At 46.3% G+C, this 26,640-nt stretch overlaps 3 protein-coding genes across 9 annotated transcripts; 1 reads left to right on the top strand and 2 right to left on the bottom strand.

Annotated features, from left to right (window-relative positions):
• Positions 1 to 1,288: 1,288 nt before the first annotated feature.
• Positions 1,289 to 2,570, bottom strand: LOC135428444 (uncharacterized). The gene is made up of 2 exons (XM_064682437.1): positions 2,387 to 2,570; positions 1,289 to 2,314 (listed from the first exon to the last, which is right to left on the bottom strand). The coding sequence occupies exon 2, from the start codon at positions 2,300 to 2,302 to the stop codon at positions 1,529 to 1,531; it is 774 nt and encodes a 257-aa protein (XP_064538507.1). The 5' UTR covers positions 2,303 to 2,314; positions 2,387 to 2,570; the 3' UTR covers positions 1,289 to 1,528.
• Positions 2,571 to 4,412: 1,842 nt separating this feature from the next.
• On the bottom strand, positions 4,413 to 8,764 carry LOC135428378 (cohesin subunit SA-2-like). Of its 3 annotated transcripts, none has more exons than XM_064682340.1 (7): positions 8,416 to 8,764; positions 8,211 to 8,328; positions 7,892 to 8,054; positions 7,036 to 7,237; positions 5,456 to 6,963; positions 5,108 to 5,404; positions 4,414 to 5,046 (listed from the first exon to the last, which is right to left on the bottom strand). In XM_064682340.1, exons 2-7 carry the CDS (start codon positions 8,267 to 8,269, stop codon positions 4,534 to 4,536), a joined length of 2,742 nt encoding a protein of 913 aa, XP_064538410.1. In that variant the 5' UTR covers positions 8,270 to 8,328; positions 8,416 to 8,764; the 3' UTR covers positions 4,414 to 4,533. The 3 variants fall into 3 exon arrangements, with proteins under 3 accessions (XP_064538411.1, XP_064538410.1, XP_064538409.1); XM_064682339.1 differs by having other exon boundaries at positions 7,892 to 8,065; positions 8,416 to 8,756; XM_064682341.1 differs by lacking the exon at positions 8,416 to 8,764 and having other exon boundaries at positions 4,413 to 5,046; positions 8,211 to 8,405.
• Positions 8,765 to 8,947: 183 nt separating this feature from the next.
• On the top strand, positions 8,948 to 25,095 carry LOC135428377 (uncharacterized). 5 transcript variants are annotated; one of them, XM_064682335.1, is made up of 8 exons: positions 16,305 to 16,355; positions 16,415 to 16,609; positions 19,597 to 19,692; positions 20,075 to 20,167; positions 20,227 to 22,994; positions 23,055 to 23,144; positions 23,190 to 23,415; positions 23,495 to 25,095. In XM_064682335.1, exons 4-8 carry the CDS (start codon positions 20,092 to 20,094, stop codon positions 25,042 to 25,044), a joined length of 4,710 nt encoding a protein of 1,569 aa, XP_064538405.1. In that variant the 5' UTR covers positions 16,305 to 16,355; positions 16,415 to 16,609; positions 19,597 to 19,692; positions 20,075 to 20,091; the 3' UTR covers positions 25,045 to 25,095. The 5 variants fall into 5 exon arrangements, with proteins under 5 accessions (XP_064538404.1, XP_064538406.1, XP_064538405.1 ...); XM_064682333.1 differs by having other exon boundaries at positions 20,078 to 20,167; XM_064682338.1 differs by having other exon boundaries at positions 20,078 to 20,167; positions 23,208 to 23,415.
• The last annotated feature ends 1,545 nt before the right edge of the window (positions 25,096 to 26,640 follow it).

The raw sequence follows: 26,640 nt of genomic DNA on the forward strand, positions 1-26,640 counted from the left end.
TTCGTCAGATAAAAAGATATGTTTATTACATATGAATAATTAAATAAAAAAAATGCACTAAATAAATAATCATAATAAATTTAATATGTTCGATTGAATATAATAGCTTGTTTGGGGATACCAAATTTGAAGATTTAGTTAAAGAATGAATTTATGCATATTTATCAAAGTTTACTCTGCTGGATAGGCATTCGTGCTATTCCCATATTTACCGAGTACAAATGCAATCGATTGTTTTGGAGCAAGATTCAAGAAGCTTTTAAATCGATGTTTGGGAACATGAAAACGAAACAGATACAAGCTCAGGTGTTTGTTGATTCACTATGCAATTTTAGGCTCGGATTGCGTACTTGTTAAGCTTTTCGCTGGGCGTCACGTGGGCGCTGGACGGTGCGCGTCTCCGCTTAGCCGGTGCACACTTTCGTTAAGCAAGGACCGTGACACTTTTCAGCCAAGACACGAACTGCTGGAACATGTGGAATTGAAACGGAAGTGAGCTTTAGTGTTGGATAATTCGCTAAAGGACTTCGACAGTCTCTGAACGAATCTTATAGTCTTTGCGGAGACTACGTGCTATAAGATTTATTTAGAGCAGCATTAAACATTATTTTAAAGCAATGCTTGTAGACACGAAAATGAATCGAAAATAAATGTAAACGCTTGATAATTTTCTAAAGGACCTTATTGTTCGGTTGGTGTACTTGCTAAATTTTTTCGATATGCGTCATGCGCACTTTGAACGGTGCGTGTCTCCACTTAGCCCGAGCACACTTTCGTTAAGCAAATACCGTCACACTTTCAGCCAAGACACGAACTGATTCTACACTTGGAAAAGGAACGGATATTAGCTAAATGGTTGGGGTATTCGCTAAAGAGCTTTAAAGCTTGGCTTGTGAATTTGCTAAGCTTTTTTAGTTTTTTAGTTGAAAAGTGCGTGTTTTTGCTTATCCCGGACACACACTCGTTAAGCAAAGACTACATTTTCTAGCCGAGATACGAACTGAACGAATCTTTTAAGCACATACAAGTGGAGACTTTATAATAAGACATTTTCTAGCCGAGATACGAACTGAACGAATCTTATAAGTACATACATCTGGAGACTTTATAATATAAGCTAATATTTATACCGTATTCATTTATATCGTAAAAAATATTATGAATCTATTTGTTTTATTAATTATTATGTATGCTATTTTGTTTTTTAATAAACCCCATCGCATAGATAGAATATCTAACCTTTTAAACCACATTTCTTATTTATATTATTACTATTCTATGTGTGTTTATATATTTATATATATTTACAAATGTACAATCATGTGCGTGCACTTTTACAGAATTTGTATGTGAATGTGTATGTGTGCATGTACGTGTATGTAAATGCGTATGTGAATGTTAAAGTGTGTGAGAGTATGTGTGTCTGCATGTGTATTTGTGCTTGTGAATGTGTCCATTGTATGTACATATGTCTCATTGTCTGCATGTGTGTATGTGTCAATGTGTGCATGTCTGTGTATGTACGTAATTAACCCGACAGATTGATAAAAAGGCGACATACATCAGAGCTGGTGCACGGTCTGCGACACTGGGGACAGTGCCGGTAATGCTCGAGGGATCTCAGTATGCAGCTCTCGCCGTAAATGTGGCCGCATGGCAGTGCGACGAGCCGATGCTCCCCAGCATCGGTCCACTGCAGCAGGCACACCGAGCAGGACATAACGTTCTCCATGGTGCGCAGCATTCTGTCGAGGGTTAGCTCCAAATCGACGCGCTTTTGCGACTCCTGGGCCAGGTCGTAGTTGAACGCTCGAGTAAGAGCATCAACAGTGGCGACCGTTTCCTGCAACTGGATGCGCAGCTCCTCTCGGACCTTGTCCTTCTTGTCCAATTGGTTCTGCAACACGGCTAATGTTGCGATCGTCTTCAGCTGTGGCGGCTCCTTGTTAACCGTCAAGCGGGCGTGAATCTGCTGACCTTGCTCAAGCAGAAGGTCCAACTGTGTCTTCAAGCTGGCGAATAGCGCACCACCGAGCAGGGTGCGGAAATAGCCCTCCACCTTCTCGGACGAGGCCGCCATGAACGTCTTCTCCAAATTGGTTTTCGACAGCTCCATCTTCACATTGCCAAGCTCGGTTCGTAGCGCACTGCACTCCACTGTCAGCAGCTCCATTTTCCCTTTAAGCTCGGCGTTTTGCTGAGCCAACGTCGGGCGCAGACGTCTACGCTTGGCCGATGGAGCCTGTTGTTCTTGTTGTTCTCGTTGTGGTTGTTCATCATCTGGATTATAACCTGAGTCCATTATTGAGTTGCGCTATGGATTTTTAATATATATAAATAAATAATGAAAATACAAGAATAAATAAAAAAAATTTAGAAAACTTACGGAGGTCTTCGACCGACTAGGAAGTAAATTGTAATGAGACCTGAGCGAGATGCAGAGCCCAGCTCCTGAAAAAAAGCTCCAGTATTGCCAGGCAAATTAAAAATTAATGAACAAAAATTTAATTAATTTAAAGAACCCATTTCGGAAAGCTGGGAATGTTGAGAGGACTGACAAGACAGTGTGACCCTATCAAAATTTGAAATTCAAAAAGCCACGTCAGCTAAGCCAATAGAATTGAACGGGACAGGGGCAGGGTCAGCATTAAGAAGCTGTCATATGTATTATGCAGCTTTGATTCCTTTAAAATCGCCTTGCATTAAATCCAAACTCAGACGCCGTGGAGCGTGGTAGGGAACCCTTATGCCCCAGACTCAAGCCTTGTGGGTTTTGTCGCCCGCCGTTTGGCGTCAGGTGGCGAAATTAGCGCGATTTCCGCCGCAAGTTTCTGGGGCCGGAAAACCCCGTTAACGAGCAAAAACTATGGCAATGGCAACAATGGAAATGCTGGCGACCAACTTGCTAAATCACCGAAAGCCGCATCTTTAGCATCTTAACGGCCAATTTAGCGGGTAACAGCAGCAACAACAGCAACAACAACAACAACAATAACAAAAACAACAAACGATAAGCTGCAGCAATGGATGCACATAAAGGACAACAACTAAGACAAAGCGCAGATAATAATAAAAGATAATAAAACAAACGAAATGTCTGTGTGCGCGTGTGTGCCATTGGCAAGAAAAAAGCCCCCACTGCCATCCCCAACCATAGATCAGGACGCTTCTTGGCCTTGGCCCACGCTGTGGCGGCTGCCGCCCGGCCAAGCTAAATAAAAACACTTTGGGGAACAATAGACGCCCTCCCCGCCCCGCCCCGCTCTGCTCCCTCATCAGCACTCTGAATGTGTAAAAGGCAAAAACTTTGCGCAACACCTCTCGGCGTCCCGTGAGCGCCGCTAGGTGGCAGCCGAAGGAGCCATGGGGCAGGGGCAGGGGCTGTGGCAGACGCCGCTGCTGGGCGTTTGTCATTCTTTTGTAATTTAGCGAGCCCTGGAGCCAGCACAGACTCCACTTGCCTCCAACCAGCAAACGCTTCATTATCTACTTGCCCCAACCCCTAGCTCATTGTCTATGCCCAGAGACCCCTCCCCCCTTCCCCCTTCCCCATTCACCCCTCCCATTCAGCTCATACAGCCCTCCGCCGCGTTGCTTGTCTAATTTCGCGTGCCGCAACGCACAATTACACCAAGAACACAAGAGGGCAGGCGCCGCCACGTCCAGGTGAGCAGTCAGAGCAGCTCAAGTGGGTTCGAGCAAAGGGCAAGAGTTAGTTCCGTATTCTTAATACTCTACGACGCATGCAAATCGTACGAGTACAAATTGGTAATTGGGGATACTCTTCCTTTAAGGGTCATCCAGATGGAGTTGCACAAGTTGTTCCAGCGCGAGAAAACCTTGGAAGTTACATTGGAATTCTGAATACCGTCTTAGTAGTTAGTATGTTTTTCAGACTTATCCAATTTATCTTGACATAGCTCTACTTAAGTTTTTCTATTAAGAGATTCAGGATTATATTCCGTACAAACCATGCGAGTAAGATTGGAATGTTGAATACTCGTCTTAGTAGTTGGAATGCTCTTTAAAATTCAGACAATTTCATAACATTTTGAACTAATTCCGTTCCGAATTATAACCATGCAAGTTAAGTTGCATGTTTTTAAGAGTTACCCAATTAATCCTAACAGCTCTCCTTAAGTTCTTTCATTTAGAGACTAAGGATTGTATTCCGTTCCGAATTATAGCCGTGCGACTTAGATTAGAGTAAGATTAGAATGTTGAATACTCTTCTTAGTAGTTGGTATGTTTGTTGAGAATCATCCAATCTAGTCTGACATAGCTATCCTCAAGTTTTTCCAGAGTAAGGATTCAGGATTCTAGTGCGGGAAATATTAAAGTTTTGAATACTTGTGTTGGTCGTTTAGAATGAAGGGATTCCCCCGTTTGTGTTTCAGTACTTGGATTTTATTACTTTTGAGTATTGCATTTCGTGTCTTTTTTTGCGGTGCATCTTCCAACTGTGTAGACGAGTAGGTTACATTAAAAAAGAGTTGCGCGAATGGAATCAAAAGCGATTAGATAGGTGGGAGTCTACATATCCAGCTCGCGGCGACAGCTTTGATTTAGTGCACTCTCGAGGCTATTGCGATAGGCAAGCAGAGGTTCCCATCCATTGGGGCAGCTAGTGGGCCGGTCCCTGATGCTGCTGGCATCGAGATAATTGAGCACATCCAACATATCCTCGGCAAGCAGCTGCGGCACAAACTGCCTGAGGACCTTCAAATAGAGCAGATTTGCGGGCACCTCGGCTAGATCTGTCGACCATTCCGTGGCGTAACGTATGCCAGCTCGATGTAAAATGAGCACAGCCGGACGAGACTTGATAAGGTTCTGGCTCAAGAGATCCCCGAACAGCCTGGCCATATTGATCAGCTTGGCGAACTGGGCCGAGTCGGCCGCCTGGACAGGGCTCGCATGGTCTGCCCGAATGCGCTTGTACACCAGCAAACATGTGTGCATCAGGGCCATGCCGAAGTTGATCATATTGATGGACATGCATCGCTCCAGGGTGGCATGCAGAATATCGCCGAAGGTTGCATGAAACTATCGAGTACATGGATCACTGGAGGCGTACAAGTGGGTCGATGCAATCTGGTCTGCTCACCTGCTCGTAGTGCTGGAACACAGCGGAGGCACGCAGCACGGGTATGATATTGTTAAAGGCCAGCTTACAGAAGCCGGCCAGGACGCGGCGCTTGCTCTGGAGTGTGGCTAGCATTTGCCCATCGCTGGCCTTGGCGACACTTCCGTCTCCGTTGAAGACATACCGGAGCACAAAGTTCTCCAGCGTTTGCAGCTCGCATGTCGATGACTTGTACTCCAAAGAACGAAGCGCATTGTTGCCACTGCGACGCAGTGTATCCGCGAACAGAACCAGAAGATCGCAGGCGGAGACGAAGGCCTAAAGGGGAATCAGTGAGCAAAAGTCAAGCGGAAAATTAATGCTACTCACCTCGCAGCTGATGCTCACGTCGCTGGAGCACTCAATTATATGAAAGGCGGCTAGGAAAAACTCTTCGAGGTGATCGCCCAGCACGAGGCAGTCCTCATCCACATACTTGCCAGCGCTGACCGCCTCCTGGACGCGCTTCAGATCCCAACAGATGGCCACATAGTATATCTCCAAGCAGAGTCGCACAGCCTCGTCGGGCAGTGAAACCTCCGCTGCTTTGTTCTCGTCCCGAATGGCACGCTTCAGGCTGGTCAGCACGGTGTCCGTCAGCTGATACTCATGCAGGTCGAAGCGTTCGTATAGTGCCGAGATGAGGCGCAGTGCGACAAGGAGACGCTTGTTGCACACCTTGAAGCGGGAATGCTGCGAACTGATAACTGCCTGCTGCCAGGCGCTCTCTGCCTTCATGTAGCTGACCACCGCCTTCTCCAGCAGGTCCTTGCGGTAGTTGGGCATCAGAGCTGGGCACTGCTTGAACAGCTGCTCCAGCGCCGTGGCGCCCCTTTGCAGCACCGTGAAATTGCTGTGCTTGAACATTAGCGATTTGATCAGGTCGATCAGCTCCTGGGCCTGTGCCTGCGAGCAGGTCATGTGCGGCGGCAGCTCGAGCAGATGCTTGATGTCCACATAGTCGATACGATATTGGCGCAGCAGTGTGGCCAGCGCGGGCAATATAATCTCGGAGGCCTGCTTCGTGGCATCTGGCATGGGCTGGCGCAACAGGGTGTTGGTCGAGCGACCGGGCGGTAGTTCGCCGGTTACCGCCTGCTTGACGCCGATTGTCAGAATCTCAATAATCACAGAGGTTTGCTGGCTGGTCAGGGTTTCCGGCTTCAGTAGCATGTCCACCATGGTGCTCCAATCGAGCACGATTTTGCTGCGACCATAGAACGCGTCGACCAGATAAGCGGCATGCTCCTGTCCCTCGAACTTAATAAAGAACTGCACCAGGGCCTGGACACGATCACGCTCTGTGGCCGCATGCTGAAAGCGATGCTGCAGCAGCTCCGCCGATGCCTGGGCCACGCCGCGTTTGGTAGCAAACACCAGCTGCTCAATGATATCAATCATGTGCACATCGAGCAGCTGCGGCATCGCCCTGTGGTAGCGTACCAGCAGCTGTATGGCCATCTCGGACAGCTCGGACTCGGGTCGCATGCTCAGGCTCAGCAGGGTCGTTCGGAATTTGTAGCCCAGCTGGAGGCAATTGAGCCGCAGCTTTGGCTTCTTCTGCAGATTGATGAGCGCCCGCAGGCTGGACTCGCACACCTTCCGGGAGCTATCCTGCAGCGCCTCGAACAGATGCTGGGCTTGCATCGGATTGATGTAGCACTGCGGAAACTTGTGCAGCCAGAGGCCGCACTCGGCAATGCACAGAGCACGTATGTCCTCGACCTCATCCCGCCGCCGCTTGAGGAACACCTCGTCGAACATCTGCATCCACAGAGTGCGCAGCTTGTCCTGCTGCAGCGTCATTAGATCGCTCAGCGTTGTCATCATCTTGAGTGCTGCAAGGACATGCAAGGACTGTACCCGAAGATCTAATCAATAGATCAATAGATCTAAGCCTGTCTCCATACCAATCAAGGTGCTGGTATGCCGCAAGGGTAGCACATCCGAATCTGATGCGACCACCAAAAAGCCAGAGATGTGCCTCACAAAGCAATTATCCAATATTATGGCCGTGCTTATGACAGCGTGCATCAGCTGGTGTACAAAGTGCGTCACGTCCATGGTTAAGGCGTGCGACGCACGCGTTATCAGCGGATAACGAGGGCATTTCTGCATATGAGAAAAAAAATTGATATTAGGTAAACAATTAAAGATCAATTAAGATCAAAATTTAGATCAAAACTTTTATTGAATACGTATGCATCATATCTATAAGGTTTTCAAAAACTGTAAAGAGCCTTACTTATATAAATAAATCATTTTTCTATGTAAATGAACATATCTTGAGAACAAATTTAATAGACGTTCAAAATTATAACCTCAAACAACAAGTGAAAAAATCTTCAGAAAAATGAATAGCTATTTAAAAAATAATAATAATCTCAACAAAAATTTAAACTAGATACAATTTCGAAGATTTGATAAAATAATCAGATACAATTAATAGCAGTTAAAAAAATCATAGCTTCAAAAAAATGTCATTTCAATATCAAGTTCAAGTTAAAATTTCATTATCAATTACATATAAGAATTAAATTAAAAAGGTTAAAAGGAAAAGCCTTGTTAATTAGTTGAAGCTATTATAATAAAAGAGTTAATTAGAGCACTAAATTATCGTCAGCTAACCTATGTTATAAAACCGGATCTGTTGAAGAAAGCTTTTATCCGATTTGAAAGAATTACAATAAACAAATTTCTAGTATATGAAAATATTATCTAGACGGAACATTGTTATACAGTAAAGCTCATTGAAGTTCAGCTTACGTTTTCGAATTGGCCATTGGCCGCGTTTAGAATTTTGGCACTCTTCAATGGAAGATTTGAATCCTCGGGTATTTGATACCCACTGCCGCTGGCCTCCAGGACGAACTGCATGAACTTAATGAGCGCCGCTTCCGGCTTGGTTACGTAGAGCTGAATCCACTCGCTGCAAATGTCCTAAATAAAATCATAAAAAAAAAAAAAACAAAACAAACATAAAAACATTTCGTTAGCTTTGAACTAATTCAATCTTTTAGCAAATCAAAATGGCGGCCAATTGTTGAGGTTAGGTTCAACATTTTGTTTTGCTTTCGAATCGTACCTCCATATTTTGCTCCTTGTTGCGCACAAGCTGCAACAAGCTGGTGTCCAGCTCGTCATCGCTGGACGTCATCTCGAAGTCATCCTCTAGATTCTTATTGCTGTTGCTTTCCTCGGAGCTGCAAGAAGAATCAAGTAGATTTGTAGAAGACAACAAATTTGATATACATATGTATGTATGTATGTACATATGATATTTGCTTTACCTGTCTGGGATATTCATAAATTCAATTTCCTCGGCTGCCTCGGTTGCTGTCTCAATTTCCTCCTCAATATTGCTCATTTTTGTTCAAGGCTTTTGATTTCTCAGCAACGAACACGAAATAGTCACCGTGAAAGACTTTTGCCGAGAAACACGTGCACAACTCCTGAACAGAGTCGGCAGAAGAAACCACAGTGCTGCCCATCATCTGCAGGCTAGAGATGAGCGCTGGCCGTGACTCGTTACTGTGCGTCGAAGAAGAAGACAAAGTAACGAGACGTTCCACAAGGCAAGCTTTCTAATATGCTTGGCTAAAGTATCGTTGGAAGAGAAACAACTACTTGTTCAAAAACTTATTAGATCTTTGCCATTGAGACGCTTTTTTGTCGGCTAATTTGGTTCCAAGTCTCTTAGAACCGGAAGACCAACTCTACAAATCAGCTAATTCAAATTGCTTCGCTGTTTTTGTGTTCATTTGCATCGTAGCAGGCTTTCGTTGTGTTTCGAAAATGATTTCAGAGCAAATTCGAATCGAAAAATTCACTTTTAGTTACAATCTCATAGTGAACACATCACAAAAAAAAATCAATCTAAAAAATTCAAAACATAAATTTTCTTAAAAAGTTTTGCGAACAAATTGTGAAAGTGTAGGTGCGTTGATTATTATTGGATATATACATAGAATTTCTGATTGACAAAAGGCTCTGCGAGGTGGATTGACCATCCGTACTCATAATTGCTGGGATATTCTCGAAGCATTGTGGGGTGAGTGCAAGACGGGCGACGGGCGTGTTATTCCCCCCATTATTGCTCATTTACTTTTTATGATTAGCTGCATCAGATCCATACCTTTTTTAGGGGCGGCAAGACTTATGATATGCTAAACCAGCCTAGAAATCTGTTTTTGTTTATTTTAGCCTCGGCATTCTAAATGTCCAGTATTTACTGGAACACTGACTACTCTGTGTTTCGACGGAAGGTTTCCAGTCTCAAACAAAAGCCACACCCCAGCTGGCTCCTCTCCGACTATATTTACATATTGTCCTTCACATGAACCCTGTGGGTCTTGACTAAATGCTACTTGATATTGGCTAAGAGTAAAGGATTTTGCCTAATTGGAATCTCTTTCTGTGAAACAGACGCCCTTTCATTATGTGCCCCCAGCCCCCCCCGAAGGTGCTTAGCCGAATTGCAAATCTATTTGCATTTCTGGGTAGCCAGGAGGGGGAGCGGGTTTGAAGAGCCTGCGGAAAGTGGGCTGCGCTAAGCGCTTAGGCTTCATTAGCTGCATTTTTCTGCGGGCGGCGTTTTCGATTTCCATCGACGTGAAAACGTGGAAAATCGGAAAGCCGGAACCCTGATGTGACTGTGTTGAACGGTGTTGATTTTCACACAACGCAGCGTGAAATTAGAAATCCACACAACGTGTCCTTTCACTGCGAGAGGGTGTGCGGGTGTGCGAGTGTGCGGGTGTGTCTGTAGGGGTGCTTCAGGTGCGGCTGGACAAATCAGTTTTGGCTGCAACTGCAACGCTGCGGTCAACGTCTGTCGTTGACAGACCAAATTAAAATGTCCTGACGCCATGTCCTGCCATCATCTATCGTTGCGTTCCATCTGTCTGCCTCGCTCGCTGCTGTGCCTGACCGTGCTTCAGTTAATGACCAATTTGCCAGGCCCAGTCGAAAGCCAACCTCAACCTCTGCCTCAGCCTCTCAGCCTCTCAGCCTCAGCCCACTCGGCTAGCTTCTCCAGCCAGCAGCAGCTGTCGCAATTCGCGTTTCGGATTTGGTTAACACAGCGTCGCATTCATCAGACTCTGCAGCTACAGTGCGATAAATCTTAAAGTTACCAAAAATTGGCAAGCAAACAAAATGCGGGCCAGATAAGCACAACGACATCGACATCAACAACAACAGCAACAACAACAACAACAAGACAAACAACGACAACAACAAACAATTGCTTGGAGAATTACAACATGTCGCATTTTGTATACGAAATTTGAATAAATTTCAAATTCGTGAGGCTCCGCCAAAAAGTTTCAGCTCTCAGCTACAATTAACTTTTAAGTATACCATTTTACAGATACCGCTGATATCGTCGAGATATGCAGCCTACAATCCCCCCGCACTGCCCCCAGCCACCCCACCCCGCACCACGCTTCTGTTAAAGTCCATGGCCTGCATCGGGGGTTGGCAGTTTGAAAATAATTTCATGCAATTTATCATGTCACCAGAGCCACAGCCAGCCACAAGCCCAGTACAAAATGGCAAAACACCGAATTCCGTATGCACTCTTCAGATATTTATAGTACATAAATGTGTCGATAGAAATTCGATATACGATATTGAATATACTTTGTAGAGGAAGTTCAATGCCCTTAAAAAGCTTGCTGACAAAATAAAAGAGGAAAAACTGTGACAAAGAAAATACCCAGTAGCACATTATTATTATATTATATATATTATTAATGCTTCCGCTAAGGGACAGAAAATAAACGTTCATTTTCTGCGCTCGATAAATATCGATTTCGGGTGATGCGGTGTGCGAGAAACTATTTGCGTATATATATAGTCATAGAAAAAAAAAGGGCGCGACTACAAAAAACGATATTTATTGATTTGGTGATCAACATATCAAAGACTTCTCCATGGATGTATATTGTTAGAGTTTTGTGGCACGTTTGTGAATGTTGATGCTTTCGCTTATGGACATTGGGTACTCGTGTATATGCTGCGATATACATATATAGCAAGAAACTACATAACAAATTTGATAAAAACGTTGTTGCCCTTTAAAAAGCCTGAAAAGTAATTAAAGAAGTGTGAGAATACAATTAACCCAGTAGCACACATCTGATGAGTATATTTATCAGTCTGCTCAATAGTTTGGATTTTGGGAAATTTATCTAGCTTTTATGCTGCCTCGATTAAGCTGTTGATGCCGAAATAGGTTGCTGCTGATAACAGACCTGGCTGACATAGTTAACGTGCCGCATCGATGGTAGTGTGTGTGAAAGAACAAAAATGCGTGCGATTTCCGCTTCCGCTGTTTGGCATCCATAACGAATTTTTGCATAAATACAAAGCAGGAAAGCTGCGCTTGGAACCGCTGTGGTTGCTACTATTAAGCTTATGCTGTTTTTGTTAATAGCCAACCATTTATCTTGCTTAATGAAATTTGCGAAAAATCAAATGTTGAGCGCAGCATGTTGGAAGCATTTTGGCCCGTTATTAGCCGCTGCATTGCTTTGAGGGGCTCCTTGAGGCCAGGGCTAATCCACTGCGCCCACATCCTGAACTCTTGCTGTCAATGTGGATGTCAGCGTCACGTGGCGCATAGCCGCAACAATTCCCTTACTTGGGTCCAGTTCAAATCTCTCCCAGCCCGACACTCGCCCTCACCCTCACCCTCACCATGTCCTTGCTGTCTTGTTCTCTTTATCATTCATGAACCGCGCGCGTCACGTGCGCAATTAAATTGACGCATTCTTGACGGATTCGTTTTGAGGCACCCAGACTTGCCAGCCGAGCACATCTCCCTTTTGACTTCTGCTAAAGAGCGACCAGGGAATTGGCCATGAGCCGGGAGCCGGGAGCCGGGAGCCAGCAGCCACTTGCGTGGCCAGCGTCGCGTTGACATCATTAATCACATGAAAATTGTATTCCTGCTGTGGCCTGTGACAACTCTTCAAAGGAGCCTTTCAAATTGTTTCACTTTTGTGGCTTTCTAACCCACACTCGTTGTGGAAGTTTAACAAAAGGAAAAACAACAAAATTAGCATCTTTTGTAATTTATTAGAAGTCAAGTTAAGCAAAAGCTGCAAAGACTGCTAATCAAAGAAGTCGAACTGTCAGGGTAGTTCAGATCGTACCAGGCAATTTTCGGGCTGAAAAGCTTCTGCCAGAGTTGCCAGACTTGAGACGGCGTTTTAGTGAATTTCGCGCGCAACTGTGGAAAATTGGTGGAATACGGGCCTCAATGATCCTTGTCGAAGTGGAAGTATTTTCACATTTGTCGTAAAATCCACTTTGTTGGGTGAAATAATTTAATAATAATATTAAATATTCTTGTGGAAGGACCATATTGGTTTTATCTTGGACTTAAAACATGGTTTATAGTCGTATACATATCGTCCACAGTGTTAGAGAAAGAGAGATTAAATTTGGCATGTCGAGCAATGATGAACTCCTCTAAAGATTGATTCTATTTTAAGTTATTGGGCTAGTATAAGTCAGTCGGTAACACCCTAGTGCAACATTCTTAACTGTACCTCGAGTATATTTAGGTTCGTAGTGCATGGGAACGTAATCTAGAGTTGCCACCATAGATATATTCCTTAAACCGTGGATCAGAGACTAACAATAAATTTGGCGGACTATTTGCCAGGATATTGGCGAGAGGCGTTGAGTGGGGAGCCGAAACAGGAGTGAATCCTGTTGTTGTCGTCCGAACACATTTCAGGCCCAAGCGTAACTAAACATTTGGATTAGGCGTACGTTGGGCTTGTGTAGGGGAGTGCGGAGGGGGGGGGGGGGGTGCGATGCGGGGCAAAGTTAGGAAGGGGACGGACGGGCGATTTTGGACAGCCACAAAAACCGCTAAACAGTCAGCGGCGCCAAATGCAAACAGTTTAAATGTCATTTGCGGCGTTTGCCGGCGCTGCGAGCAAATGGGGAAATGGAATATTTCCACGTGTTGGGCTTAAATAAATTTCGCGGCAAAGCGCAAAAGGGCAACCTCTCCGCCTCTCCCCCTCACTCTACCCGTCTCGCTAACCCAGGCAAACATTTGAAATGTTTCAATGGTGAATGCGAGCCGCAATTGCCAATCGACGCCGCAAATCGCATTTTAAGCCTCGCGTGCGATTAGTTTAATTGCCAGAGTAGTCGTCGAGTGGGTGTGGATGAGGAGGGGCTGGAGCGCGGGGTAAGGGAAATCGAGTGCTGGCGCAACAGGACAATGCATACATTTGCATAGCTGTGCCTCGCCGTTTCCTCTGCGTGCGCTCCCTTAATGCGAGAATAAGGATTAACCAATGAAATTTATAAATACGCAGCCCAGGCCCAGGCCCAGAGCCAGCTCCCATCTCCAACTCCAAGAGCAAGCTGCAGCAGCAGCGGCGACGTCCTGCATTCAGGAGAATGCCATCGACTTTGTCCAGGGTCCAGTGTCCGGTGCGTCCTGTGTGCGCGCGCGTAAATTGAGTGCATAAATTGGCCGCATCGCCCGACAGGGGCAATCTATTTTGGATTAAATCAAATCGAAATAAACGATTTTTAATGGCCAGCACGCAGTGTGTGCAGCTCCCTGTTTCTGCTGCCGTTTCATACTCTCCAGCTGCTGCTTCAGCGCCAGCTCCAGCTCCTGTGCCAGCTCCTGTGCCTGCTCCTGCTCCTGTGCCTGATGCTCTGGCTCGGTCGAGTCCGGCCACAGTGGCAAAAACGAGGTCATTAATTATTTCTTCAAAAGCAAAAGATAAGCCGGACCAGGCGACCGAGCCCGACCCAGCCTGCAAATTAACCCCCTGGACTCGCATCCTTTTTGGCGTTTTGTGTCATTAGCTTAAAAACCGAAACCGAGCGGACGCAGGACAATGGTCAGCAATCCCCTTAACACAGCTAAACACAATGCTACGCGTGCCCCAGGCAACTGTTGTTTGTGGCACCAGCGGCGTCTGGCTGTGCGTTGACGTCGACGTCGACGTCAGCGTCAGCGTCGGCCGCATGTGCCACAAAGATTAATTAATCTTTAAGGACTCATTCGTGTCCTGTTTTTGCTGCCAGCTTCACTCATTAGGCATTTAGGCATTTAGACATTTGCATGTGCAGCCGACACCAAAATGAATTTATGGCCCAGGACTCGCCCCCTGGCACGGACCTTCACCTCCAGACCTAACCCGCTCCCAACCATGCTCGCCCGGCATGTAATCATAGTTCCGCATTCCAGCATTTCTCGAGTGGCAGACCACGCCGGGCAGACTCTAGACTAGCATCCATGAGCTAAATATAGAACTACCCTGTAAACCAGAAGATTAATTGACGATACTTGAAAAAATAACTTCAACGATAATTTAAGGACTTTACTAATCGTTAATTTAGAATCGTGGGTTTTTGTGAACTTGTGCTTACCCATCCATGAACTTAGACATTGCTTGAAGCCTTAATTCTATAATTTGGTTTATATATTTTTCAAAATCCTTTTAGCTGCTCAATTTTTAATATAGTGTTCCAATCGGACCGACTCTGATATATGTGCTGCCTGCAATAGAAAGACAATAGCTTTAAGGAATGGACTTGAGATTTCATGGATTTATACTCTACGGAGTCGTCTTCGACTCTTCCTCTTTACAACTATATTATTACACCTAGAGTATAAATAGCAGTCTTGTCGAAGATGTCTTCTATTCGTTACGAATTTCGTGACAAAATTATAATCTAGTATAGGGTATAAATAGAAATAGAAAAGCGAATTCAGTCTTTTATTTTATTTGACTTATAATATGATATATATTTGATTTGAGACCCTTGTCCTGACGATGACGTCTTCTTCTGTGAGCTACGCATTTTGTGGCCATATTAAAATAGTACTCTATATACAAGGATATAATATAAAAAATAAAAATATGTTTATATTTTATTCAATTTGAGACATTTGTCCGGCCTGGCTAGCCTCACCTTTCTTATAAAGGTATTCCTCTTATCTTCCACCAATATGTATTTATATTCCACCCTCAGCCCTGCCTCCAGGCTCGGATCTGTGTATCTGTCAAGCTCTCGGTTTCAGTTTCATTGAGCCCCGTTGGGCATTTATTTTGATTATCAATTGACATTCATTTCTATTTGTTTGCCTCCTATCGTAAGCCGCATCGTCGGCCTCATTGTCGTCAGCAACTTAATCATCAGCTTCGTCCTGTTGGCGGGATGACCCGTGACCCCGCAAATGACCAGCAAAGCTTATGCCATATATAAAACTAAGCCAGAGCAAAGATTTTGCTAAATTTCTGTGGCATGCCGCATCAGTGCGGCACCATAACAACGAGCAAGCTTTAGATAGAGAGAGAGAGAGAGAGAGAGAGAGAGAGAGAGAGAGAGAGGGAGATAGAGTTAGTGAGAGGGGGTTGGGGGTAGAGATGCCTTAAATATTTGCAGCTACCCCTACAATGCGAGACAAAGTTTTTGTCGCTTATTTCATCCATAAAATATTTACAGCTGATTATTTGTCTAGGTGTGTGTGTGTGTCTGTGTGTGTGACATTAAGTTGAGCACAAAAGTTATCCATGTTATCCTTTTGATGGCCCCCAACAGAATTTTCCACTAATTTATTAGCTCGCATACGTGAATTATTGTCGTCTAGAGTTTTCCAACTCTTTGACATTGATTGGCATCTGGGAATTGCTATCGTTGTTTTTCCGAACGGGGCCAGTGGGGATATGGGCGAGAAGATATCCAAAAATATATATTACTGCATACATATAACTAGCTAGAAATCTCTGTTTAATTTGAGTGCTACTTATTAATATTTTAGGGGCAAATATTGGCAAGCTTTTCGGATCTTGGTTCAGATTAAAAATTGTGCGATGAAATGATAAAGTAGTTGTTTTGCCTATGTTAAAATTGATTTGATAATAAATATTTTATACTTCCTATTGGCTGTTTTGTCAGCAAGTAAAACAGTGTTGCCACCTGGTCATATTTCCGAGACTCCTCTATAATTTATCGACGCGGCATTGCCAACTGCTTGTGTAAGGAAATTAATTTATCGTAAATTGGTATAGTTTGTTAAATATATACTATATATAACGCACAGAATTGTATCTTTGCATAATGCCATTTACTTAACTTACCTTGGTTCAATTGAATATTCTGTTTTCGCAGATTGACAAAGCTCTAGCTGTAATTAGGACATTCGGAAAGTTTTTGAGTGATTCGGAATATTTTCTGGGTAAATTGTGCCATGAATTAGTACTCACAATGCTTTTACGTCAATTGTTTTCTCTTTAGATCTCAGTAGTCCCTGTTCGAACTTCAAATAGTCACGCAGCATGGATTAAAAATTATTTCTATTTACAATTTACCAGTGTACAAAGAAAAACAACAACAAAAAATTATCAATAAAATTAATAAAAATAACAAAAAAAAATCAACAACATTGCAAGAACGCAGGCGAACGGCGGCAACAATTGGATAACTTGTCAGGTGAGTGCAGCGAACTGGGCACAGCATAAAAAAATACATACATACAAAGAGAGAGGCATTGGCAATCCTACTTAGAATCTATATGTGTGTGTTTGTCTGCCTTTTTTTATGGCCCAAGTTTTGGGGCATAAAAAGCGAAAGTTTGAGAATAAATGAAGCGCAAGGTGGCTAACAACTAAGACACGGGCGCACATAAAGGAGTTGAGCCGTTAAAATGATTAATGATGTGTGTGTGGCATAGATGTTAACGCCTCAACACACTCGCAGACACACCCACACACCCGCACACACCCGCACACACGCACACACAAGTTGTTGCGACAGATGTTGTCATAAATAAAAAGCAGCGAGCGGAAGCGGAAGCGGCAGCTAAAGACGCGTTCCCCCCGTTAAGACGCAGGAAGGCAACATGTAAATAAACACATACGCAGCACAGCACACACACACACACACACACATACACACATGCTGTGGTGGAGGGGAGTCTGTTTGGGGCACATTAATGTCAAATCAGCCGCATAAATTGCATAAAACGCTCAATTTATTAAACGAAGCATACTTTTTGCGTAGAGGGCGGGCGTGGCCACGGGGCGTATGCGCGACAAGTGTGTGTTCGCCAGTTAATAAATGTCGCAATCGGAGACCCGGAACACACAGCCAGAGATTTGGGCATTGTGTATGCATTGGCTCATTGCATATTTAAGCAGACGCGCCTCAATCGACGCCTTTTGCCAGGCGCAGTCAGGCGAATCCTTTGGCAGGACTCGGCCACGTTTATTATTCGCATCGAGTGGCAATTGTTCAAATTCTAAAATGCCAACAACAGCAGCAAGCCGATTGCCAAGCTGCCAACTGCCAACTGCCAATTGCCAATTGCTTGGGACGCAGTCATCAATCGATTCGACTCGTGGCTCGAACGAGGCAGCGGGCAGCGGGCAGCGGGCGGGTTGGAAAGGGTGTTGGGGCCTGCAATGGCAGCGCAAAAGCAATCACAACAGTGTTATAGAGATATTCCAGTCCAAAAAGGCTCATAAAAATGTGTGTGTATGTGTGTGTGAGCGGGTGTGTTTGTTGTGCCAAAGTGTTGAAAGTCGACTTGCCAAATACTCAACACAAATATCCTAAGGGGAGGCGTGGTGCTGCAGGCCATTAAGCCTTTAGAAGAGGTGTATGCTAAACCTAGACAGGGAATATAAAATAATTCATTTAAGAATACAAATACAGGGTGTGTACAGATCTAGTTACAGATTTTCGTGTATGTCCTATATAATAATATAAATATAAATAAATTTGCATAGAAACGAAAAGCAATAAAATATATATACCATATTTAGTAGCTCGAACCAGCCTTGATATATATATTCTTAAAAAATGTTAAGCAATTTAATATTTTATTAACAATTGCCTGTTCTACTGCAAATATAGCATGTTGTCCATATTTTCATATGCAAGATTCGAACTAGCCAAAATCCAATTGGATAAGCCCAATGTTGGAGGCCATAGTTATTTGTATTTTGTGGCTGGATCCCTCGCCAGTTTTATGTTTAGACTACCCAGAGCATATATTTTATATACCCCATTTTATATATTACTATTGACTTAAAAGCCTCGTTACCTGATCTATGATTCGGGCTCGAATCTTATGACTGCAGGTAGTATGATTTGTAACCACCTAGATCTACTAGTATTGTGCCTCTCCATTAAGCAAATGCACCACAATATTCCCCAGCTTCTCAACTCTTTAGTACCAAAAGTCTGGTCAGATCTGCTTGTAGCGGGACGGATTTTCCAAAAGCTGCTCTCTGGTCTGGTTTTCAAGTCCCAGTTTTAGATTTAAGAACTACTTCAATTTATAGATCTACCAAATATAAATATATAAAGACATTGCACCCATTCTAATAAGGTTCTGTGGCTTTGAAATCCAGAGTATTCGTTATGCGCATATGCAGCATATAAAAATTGCTTTGCCTGTTTCGCGCATTGTTTTGCAATTGCGCTGACGACGTGCTGGGCTCACTTGCGTGTGTCTGTCTGTCTGTGTGTGTGTGTGTGTGTAGGTGTCAAGGGTATTGTCCTTGCCAGGGCAATCTTTTTATCCTGCCATCCTCCATGCGGCTAGCCTGCCATTCGCCGTCTCACGAACATGAGCGCTCGTTAAACGGATGAGTTAAAAGTCAAAAGCCCTAAAGGATTTTATTTGAATTGCGGTCTGCGCCAGCGTTCGACGTTTGCCCCGGCACCCGCATCGTCTCATCCCCCCATACGCAAACAAGCTTCCCCCCGTCTCAGTCACAGTCCCAGCCCCAGCTCCAGCTCCAGCTCCAGCCCCAATACCCCAACCCTAGCAGCGAGCGTGTTGTGTGCCATGTTTTATTTAAAGTTTATCTCCGCCGCCTTTTTCCACGCTTTCCTCAGCCACTTGCCGCTAATTTCGCGCCAAGGCTGCGGCAAAAAATATGCGCAGCATAAAATGTGGAAAAATATTTTGGCGCAAGACAAAGAAAAACAACGTAAAAAAAAAGGGTTTTTCCTTTGGTCCTCGTTGCATAGTGTTCGTCGGCACGTCGCATTTCAAAGCCGTGTTGAAAAATATTTGAAATAATTGCAAAAATGTTGCCGGCCGGGGCGGGGAGTGTGGGGCAGAGATTATTGTTCGTCTTGCCAAGCAGTCTCCGGTTCGGAGTTGGGCCCAGCTTGTTGTCCCTCAATATGCCAGGCACGTTTGCTGCACTTGAAAGCCTTTTAAACTGGAGCATACACGCCTCACATAACACAAAGCCAAGATATTTACAAGCAGGCCAGCCTGCCAAACTCTCGGCACTAGCAACCCTTTAGCTACCTTGGAATAATTTAAAAAAAATATATTTACACAAATTATGAAAAATAGTCGAGACATTATACGCAAAAGATGTGCAACTATTATAGATAAATCAGCGTGATTTAAAAATGTGTTAAAATTAAATAAACTATTTATGATTAATCCACAGCTCTTTGTGAAGCGCCTAATCAGGAGTTCAACGAATAGGACAGGCCACAATTGCGAATAAGCTTACAGATCGGATTCTAAAGTTCCACACTAACATGTTAGTATTATCCATAGAGAAAACGAACAAATAACGTGGCAGTCACCGACTGCACCATACTCTGTTCGCATAACAGCTTAAATCGAAGGGAGTCCACTTGTTTATTCGGTTGGTGGCTCTCAAACTGAAAGCCTAGTGACAGTCAAACTGTGACTTGACGAAATACCCCTTCTTGGGGGCTTTGGTGGGCGTGGGCCAGAGGAGGTCATCGGGCGAGCAGCTCACTGAGCGTAGCTGCAAAACCTATGTATATTTAGAGGAGGTTTTCAGCTTGTTGAAAAATGTCTTACACTTTATTTGGCAGACAGGCAAACGGACGGACGAATAGCAAGACATAAATTGAGCAAAGCCAATATACATTCATTAAAAGTATTCCATTCAGCAGCAGTGTGAAACACCATGACTGATCCGTCTATTGGCTCTTCGTCCCCAAACTGGGCTAGTCTCATCTCCAGTGGACTCATTCCCACCTTTAGTAAGCAATTAATGATTCTATTTTGGAAATTTGATTTGACAAGTTTACTCGTCAAATAGTAAGTGAGCTACCGGCGGCAAGTAATGTCCAAGTTTCCAATAGCACGGGCCCTTCCTCGGAGGCCACACGGGATCTACCGCTGTTGATGAGCAGCTTGAGCGGCCAGATGTCGCCTTATGCGCCCGTCTTTCATCCCATGGGCTCGTATGCGTCCCATTTGCTGGCCCTGGAGCAGGCAGCACAGATCAATCCGCAGTCGCTGCCCCCGCCGCCGCCACGTCCGATGGATCCACACCTTGAGGACTACTACGACAGACCGCCCATGACGGAGCTCTTCAACTACAATGGGCCGCACCAGATGCAGGCGCATATGTATCCAGCTGACTTCGGCGATGGCGCCGGTATGAACGGCTGCACAGTGGATCTAACCATTCGGGTGGCTCCAAATCCTCGCGCTTATCCTCCCAGCCAGCGGCCACGCGGCAATTGGCACGAGCAGCCGAATCGGGATTTCTGGTCGGAGGTGGATCCGCAAAGCGTGCCAGTGCCAGTGCAGAGGCTAATGCCACCGCAGATGCATATACAAATGCCTCATTTGCCGGGCCAAATGCCGGTCCAGATGCCCGTTCAGATGCCCGTCCAAATGCCGGTCCAGATGCCAGTCCAGATGCAGCCCCAAATGCTGATCCAAGTGCAGCAGGCGCCACCAAACCACGATTATTGGCGGGATATGGAACAGCAGGCGGTCTTTATGGGCCAGCGGGAGCAGGTGCAGCCGATATTGCCAACCCATCAGTTTGTGCCCGATATGGATCAGCAGGTCCCAGCTGCAATGCAAGCGGCCCAATCTCAAGCAGAAACACAAGCACAGCCACAACCCGAAACACAAGCACAACTCCGCGACTTTTGGCGTGACATCGATCGGGGTGCGCCAGCCGGATCGCAGGCACAGCACGTGCAGCCGCTGCTGCCGGGTCGCGAGTATTGGCGGGATGTGGAGGCTGGCCTGCCACTGCAGGCCCAGCCACAGCCAGCACCGCTGCACGTCGATTTTTGGCGCGACATGGAACAACAGACTGCCGCTGTCGCACCACAGGCCCACAAGCAGTCCGCGCTACCGCTACCTGGTGACTATTGGCGGGAAGCACACGCTCTGCCGCCAGCCTCTGAATATTGGCGAGGTGTAGAGCAACTAGTCGCTGCAGTTGCACCACAGCAGCAGCAGCAGCAACCACATCAGCGCCACCAGCATCACCACCAGCACCAGCAGCACCACCAGCAGCTCCAGCATCAGCACCAGCACAAGTCGCAGCCACAGGTGATGCCTCTGACCCGCGACATTTGGCGGGATATGGAGCAGAACGGCTCGGCTCTTGCAGCACACACACAGGCACCGCCGCAGCCAACCTCATATGACTATTGGCGGGACATTGAACAGCTGATCGCCGCATTTGCCGCACAGCCGCCGCAGACACAGCCACCGCCACCACCTCCCCCGCCGCCAGCAGCAACAGCAACCGGACCAGCCGGGGCAGCAGCGACGGTGCAACCAGCTATCAATCCCTGGCAGGACATGGAGCAACAGAAACTTGCAGTATTGCCACAAACGCAGGCTCGGGAATATTTAAGAGAAGCGGAGCACCAGGTCGCGCCATCAGCCATCGGAGCACAGTTGCAGGGACAGATGCTTGGACAGAGTGTACCGCAGCCACCAATATGGTGGCCCAGGAACGAGCCGCATCTAGCTGGAGCTGCGCCACAGCCAGCGGCTGTACCGACGACGGTACCGTCCCGCACCGACTGGTGGCCAGAAGTGGAGCAGAAGCACGTGCAGCCAATCGATGTGGAAGAACAAGTTGCGGCTGGAAGTGGTGCTGGTAGTGCACCAAAGTTGCCACCACCAGCGGCACAGGCAAGTGCTTTACCCTCGCTGCGTGAATGGTGGCCGGCAAATGAGCTGGGCGAGGCTGCCGTACCGGACTGGTGTCCGGAGAGTGAGCCCAAGCTACACGTTCACCCCGTACCCTCGACCTGTACATACTGGAACGATATGAAGCAGCTGCCCGCCTCTGGTGCACCACAGCCGCCGTCGCCTCCGCAGCCGCAGCCGCAGCCGGTAGCGCAGTCGACCGAATGGTGGCCAGGGCTGGAGCTGAAGACAGGCCCAGCTATGGCGCATTTGTCAGTGCAGGCAGCACCGTCATTTCACAATCTTTGCCAGGATAAGGAACAGCAGCACCAGGGTTCGGCTTCTGCATTCATGGAAATGGAGCAGCAGCCGCAGGCACAGCCACAAGCATCGGCAGCACCACGCGAATGGTGGCAGGCGGCTGCATTTACTCCGCAGCAGGAACAGACGCCCTCACAGCAGCCGGTGCAGCCTGTGCAGCCTGTGCAGCCTGTGCAGCCGCGCAGTATTGATCCGAGCGTTGACTGGGTGCCCTACTCGTATGCATCGCTGTCGGTGCTGAATCTGCCCAACACATTGTCGGAAGCTAAATCGGATATGGCTGCCAATTTCGAGGATAGAAAGGTGGAATCTGGAGCGACAGCTATGCCAAAGCCGAGGAACACCACCAGCGGCAGCTGCGATACGCAAACGGCGGACTTTCCATCCTTTGAGGACTTTGCTCGTCAGGTGAGCGAGTGCAGCCTGTCCAGCTCGGAGTATATTGCCACATTGAGGAACCTGATGATACGCGCCCACAACCTGATGCTGCCCTTGCTGCGCGGCCGTTTCGCCAACATGACCCAGGTCCAGATGGCCGCCTACACGACCGCAATTCTGGAGGTGACACCTCTGCATCCGAGTCTCTTTCTGCCCTCGGTAAGTACTGCCAGCCTCTCCACTCAATACTCTTCTCTACTCTACTCTACCTTACCGCAGAGCGTGGCCCGTCCCTGGATGGGCAACGGCGGCCTGCTGCCGCCCTGTCATCCGCACAGCCTGACACCTCAGGATCTGGCACGCATTAATGTGAGTATGCTCATGCTCTGACTCTCGTTTGTAGCCCTGGTTTAGTTACCGCCACGCCCACAGCCACGACCAATGCTGGTCAATATGGGCACGCAGACCGATTACCATTGCTGGTGCATGCACATAAGCATGTTTCCGCCGCCGCCGTTGCATGGGCCGCCACCGCCGCGGGCACAGGGCAATCCGGGTCCCCACTTTGCCACACCAAATGGACCGCGCATGATGGCGCCATGTGGCACAGCGCCTCTGAGTTTCTGGGGCAGACCCATAGGTGAGTTGTTGCCCGCCCGAAAATTAGTTGTCGCCTGATGACGCTTTCTTTCTTTCTCTCTCTCTCTTTGAATTGACAGTGCCCATGCATCCGCATCCGTATCCGCATGCCCACCAGATGCCACGCCCGCATGGCTCGCGTTATGGCTATCGGATCAATACCTACAGCGTGCCCTGTCGCTTTGGCCCCGCCGGCAATGGGCGTTCGCGGAACATGGGCATGTACGGCGCGGCCATGCAGCCGCCGGGCGGCCACCAGAGCGAGGACAATGCCAGCACGGACAGGAGCTCCAATCAGTATATGGAACAGCCGCAGCAGCAGCCGCCGCAGCAGCAGCAGCAGTCGCAGCCAGCAACAGCAGCAGCAGCAGCACAGGCGTCATTGAACAACATATCCCTGCTCCGCGCCAACTCGTCCGGCTTGCAACGCCAGATGCAAATGCAAAATGCGCTCCAGCAACACTCATCGCATCAGTCGCCGCTTCAGCAACAACTCCATCAGCAGCAGCAGCAGCAGCAACGGCTGCAACAGCATCAGCATCAGCAGCAACAGTCTGACAGCTCGTCCGACAGTCAGTCGAGCTCGCCCATGCTCCATGCCGAGCAGCAGTCGCGCCGCTGCCTGCCCAGCACCTCTTCCGGCAGCCAGTCCAGCTCACTGAGTCCACGATCCTCCAGTCACAGCTCGTCGATAATAAGCAACAACGACAGCGAGGCCGACGACTACGATGACAACGATAACGACAACGACAACGATAACAACAATGTCGATAACGCCGCCGGTATCACGGCGAACGCAGAAACCAGAAATGTGGAACACGCAGCGGGCACCACAACGGATCTGCGAGTGCCACATGCAGATAGGACGAGCGAGGTTCCAATTATCGAGAATCCGCGCCGTGATCCGATAGCTCAGTCCCCGCCAACCGATGAGAATGGCAACGCAGATGCGACAACGGCCAATCGGGTGGTTATGAAGCAGGTTAACAACATATTCCTACAGCCCACGGGCCCGGTGATGCCCACAATGCCGATGATGCACTTTATAATGGCGCAGGGCAACGGCCAGGGAGATATGCCTCCGATGATCTTTGACATGAATGACAATTACAGTCCGAATACGAACTATGCTCAGTTTCTGCCCAACATTAATATGAACATGAACATGAACATGAATATGTTTGGCAATCCAATGGGCAATCCAATGTCCAATGTTCATGTCATGTCCACCGATGTGGCCGGCAATTTCTGTCAGCTAATGCCAGATGTGGCCATGATGAACACGGCTATGATATTACCGTATTCCACCTATAAGAATCCAAATGAGCCTTACACCCCGATGGACATGCACGATGGCATAAACATGAACGAGAACTTTCCCCCAGCTAACGCTACCATAATGGCGATCCCACTTGAGGATATCAATCCGATGCTAAATCCCAATGTTTATATGGCCAACAACGAGCTGTTGGTCACCAATGATGGCAATATCAATGAGTGCAGCAGCAACGAAGTCTTTAATACTGCCGATCACTGCAAGGAGAGTAACATCAATCAAGAACTTACAGCTAATGAGTGTGAATCAATCAACAAGCTCACATCTGCTGCACAACAGCCAGAGGAAAATTAAACAATATGAGAGAAAAAAACAAAAAAAAAAAAAACAAACAAACAAACACATGCACATACTGCCATTTATAATAATAATAATATTCGTTTCGAAATGCTTCGCCATCAATCCATATCAATCGTCATCAATTATCAGTTACAGCAGGACGACTACTCGAACCGATCAATCAGCTGCGAATACAACAATTAACACGAATCTTATCAGAAATACTTTCAAACTAATTGTTCAATTACTGTTACTTTCCACATACATATCATATCACTGTCGCGTGTCTTCAATCATTATCAAGCTAAATTTCAAACCAATTTTTTATGGCATGCGTAAATGCTTCATACATACATGTATATATTGTTTGCAAGCAAACATTAAAGCAAGAGCTCTCTTGTTGCATTTTGAGATTGTAACAGGAAACTCAACACACACACACACACACACACACACACTAGCACACATCCATCCATCCATCCATCCATTCATTCATTCATCAATTTGTGTCAATCAGCATCAATCTACAGTAGCAAGAAATGAAATATCAACTTATGCCATACACAATACAACTGTAATTAAACTATTTATGACCATTAGCTAATATTTGGCCTCCACAATAAACCTGTAAAGCACACACCCGCTCACCCACGCACACACACCACATCCACATCCACTCACCCACACACACACACACACAAACACGTACATTAAAAAAAAATGAAAAGGAAACCCCAAAAAAAAAAAGATGTATCGTTTATCTTTTATTTTATGGCCAGCAAAGAACTAACCACCAGAGATAAGTGCAGCAGCAACCCTCGAGCTCGCAAATGCTGCTCTCTGTAGGGTATGCCGTGTATCCTATATGATATCATTTCATATTCATATAACGATGTGTAAATTTCAAATCGCTGCATTAAGTTTACATTTTCAACATTTTACGTGTAACGAAAAGCGTAGCCAAAAGGCCGGGCAATTTCTGGCTTTGGGCCAAGCGCCCAGAGCCAGATCTGCGCTACATCAAACTCAAGTGCCTTGGGCTGTGGCTTCTGCATTGTGGGCTGTGTGGTTGCGGTGGGGTGGTGGTTGTGTGGTGCGGGGTGCGGGGTGGCGTAGCATTTGTAAACCCTTTGAACTCGCAGCGTGTGCGTTGCAATGCGCAAAGTTAAACGCCTTCAAGCTGAAATAATCGGGCTAATCTTTTACGCTGCTTGCATTTTAAAGCGCTACCCGCTTTTTTTTTTTTTTTGAAGGGACATTACTTGACTTCGAGGGGATGTGCGGTGGGGCGCGGTGCCAGTCTGCATTTTGCATGCATGCTTGCGCTCAACTCTCCCCTTCCCCTCCCCTTCCATGTGTGGTGCGCGCTTTTTTTTTCAAATTGTAATTAAATGCGTCGCACAAAGACAAATAAAAATTGTTTGCAGGTAAACAATTTAAATGCAAATAAAAAGTGCATTTTAATCAGCTTGATTTCAGACGCAACATTTGCTCTTTTTTTTGTTTTTAAATTGCCACGTTTTGACTAAAATACAAAATACCAAGTATCAAATACATAGAACTTCTGTAAGCTTTATAATGTTTAGCTATTGGTATGATAAAAGCTACTGT

Source organism: Drosophila montana, unplaced genomic scaffold, assembly GCF_035044405.1.
Source record: "Drosophila montana isolate Dmon_TW-CO22-7 unplaced genomic scaffold, ASM3504440v1 contig_2481_1, whole genome shotgun sequence".
Taxonomy (NCBI): Eukaryota; Metazoa; Arthropoda; class Insecta; order Diptera; family Drosophilidae; genus Drosophila; species Drosophila montana.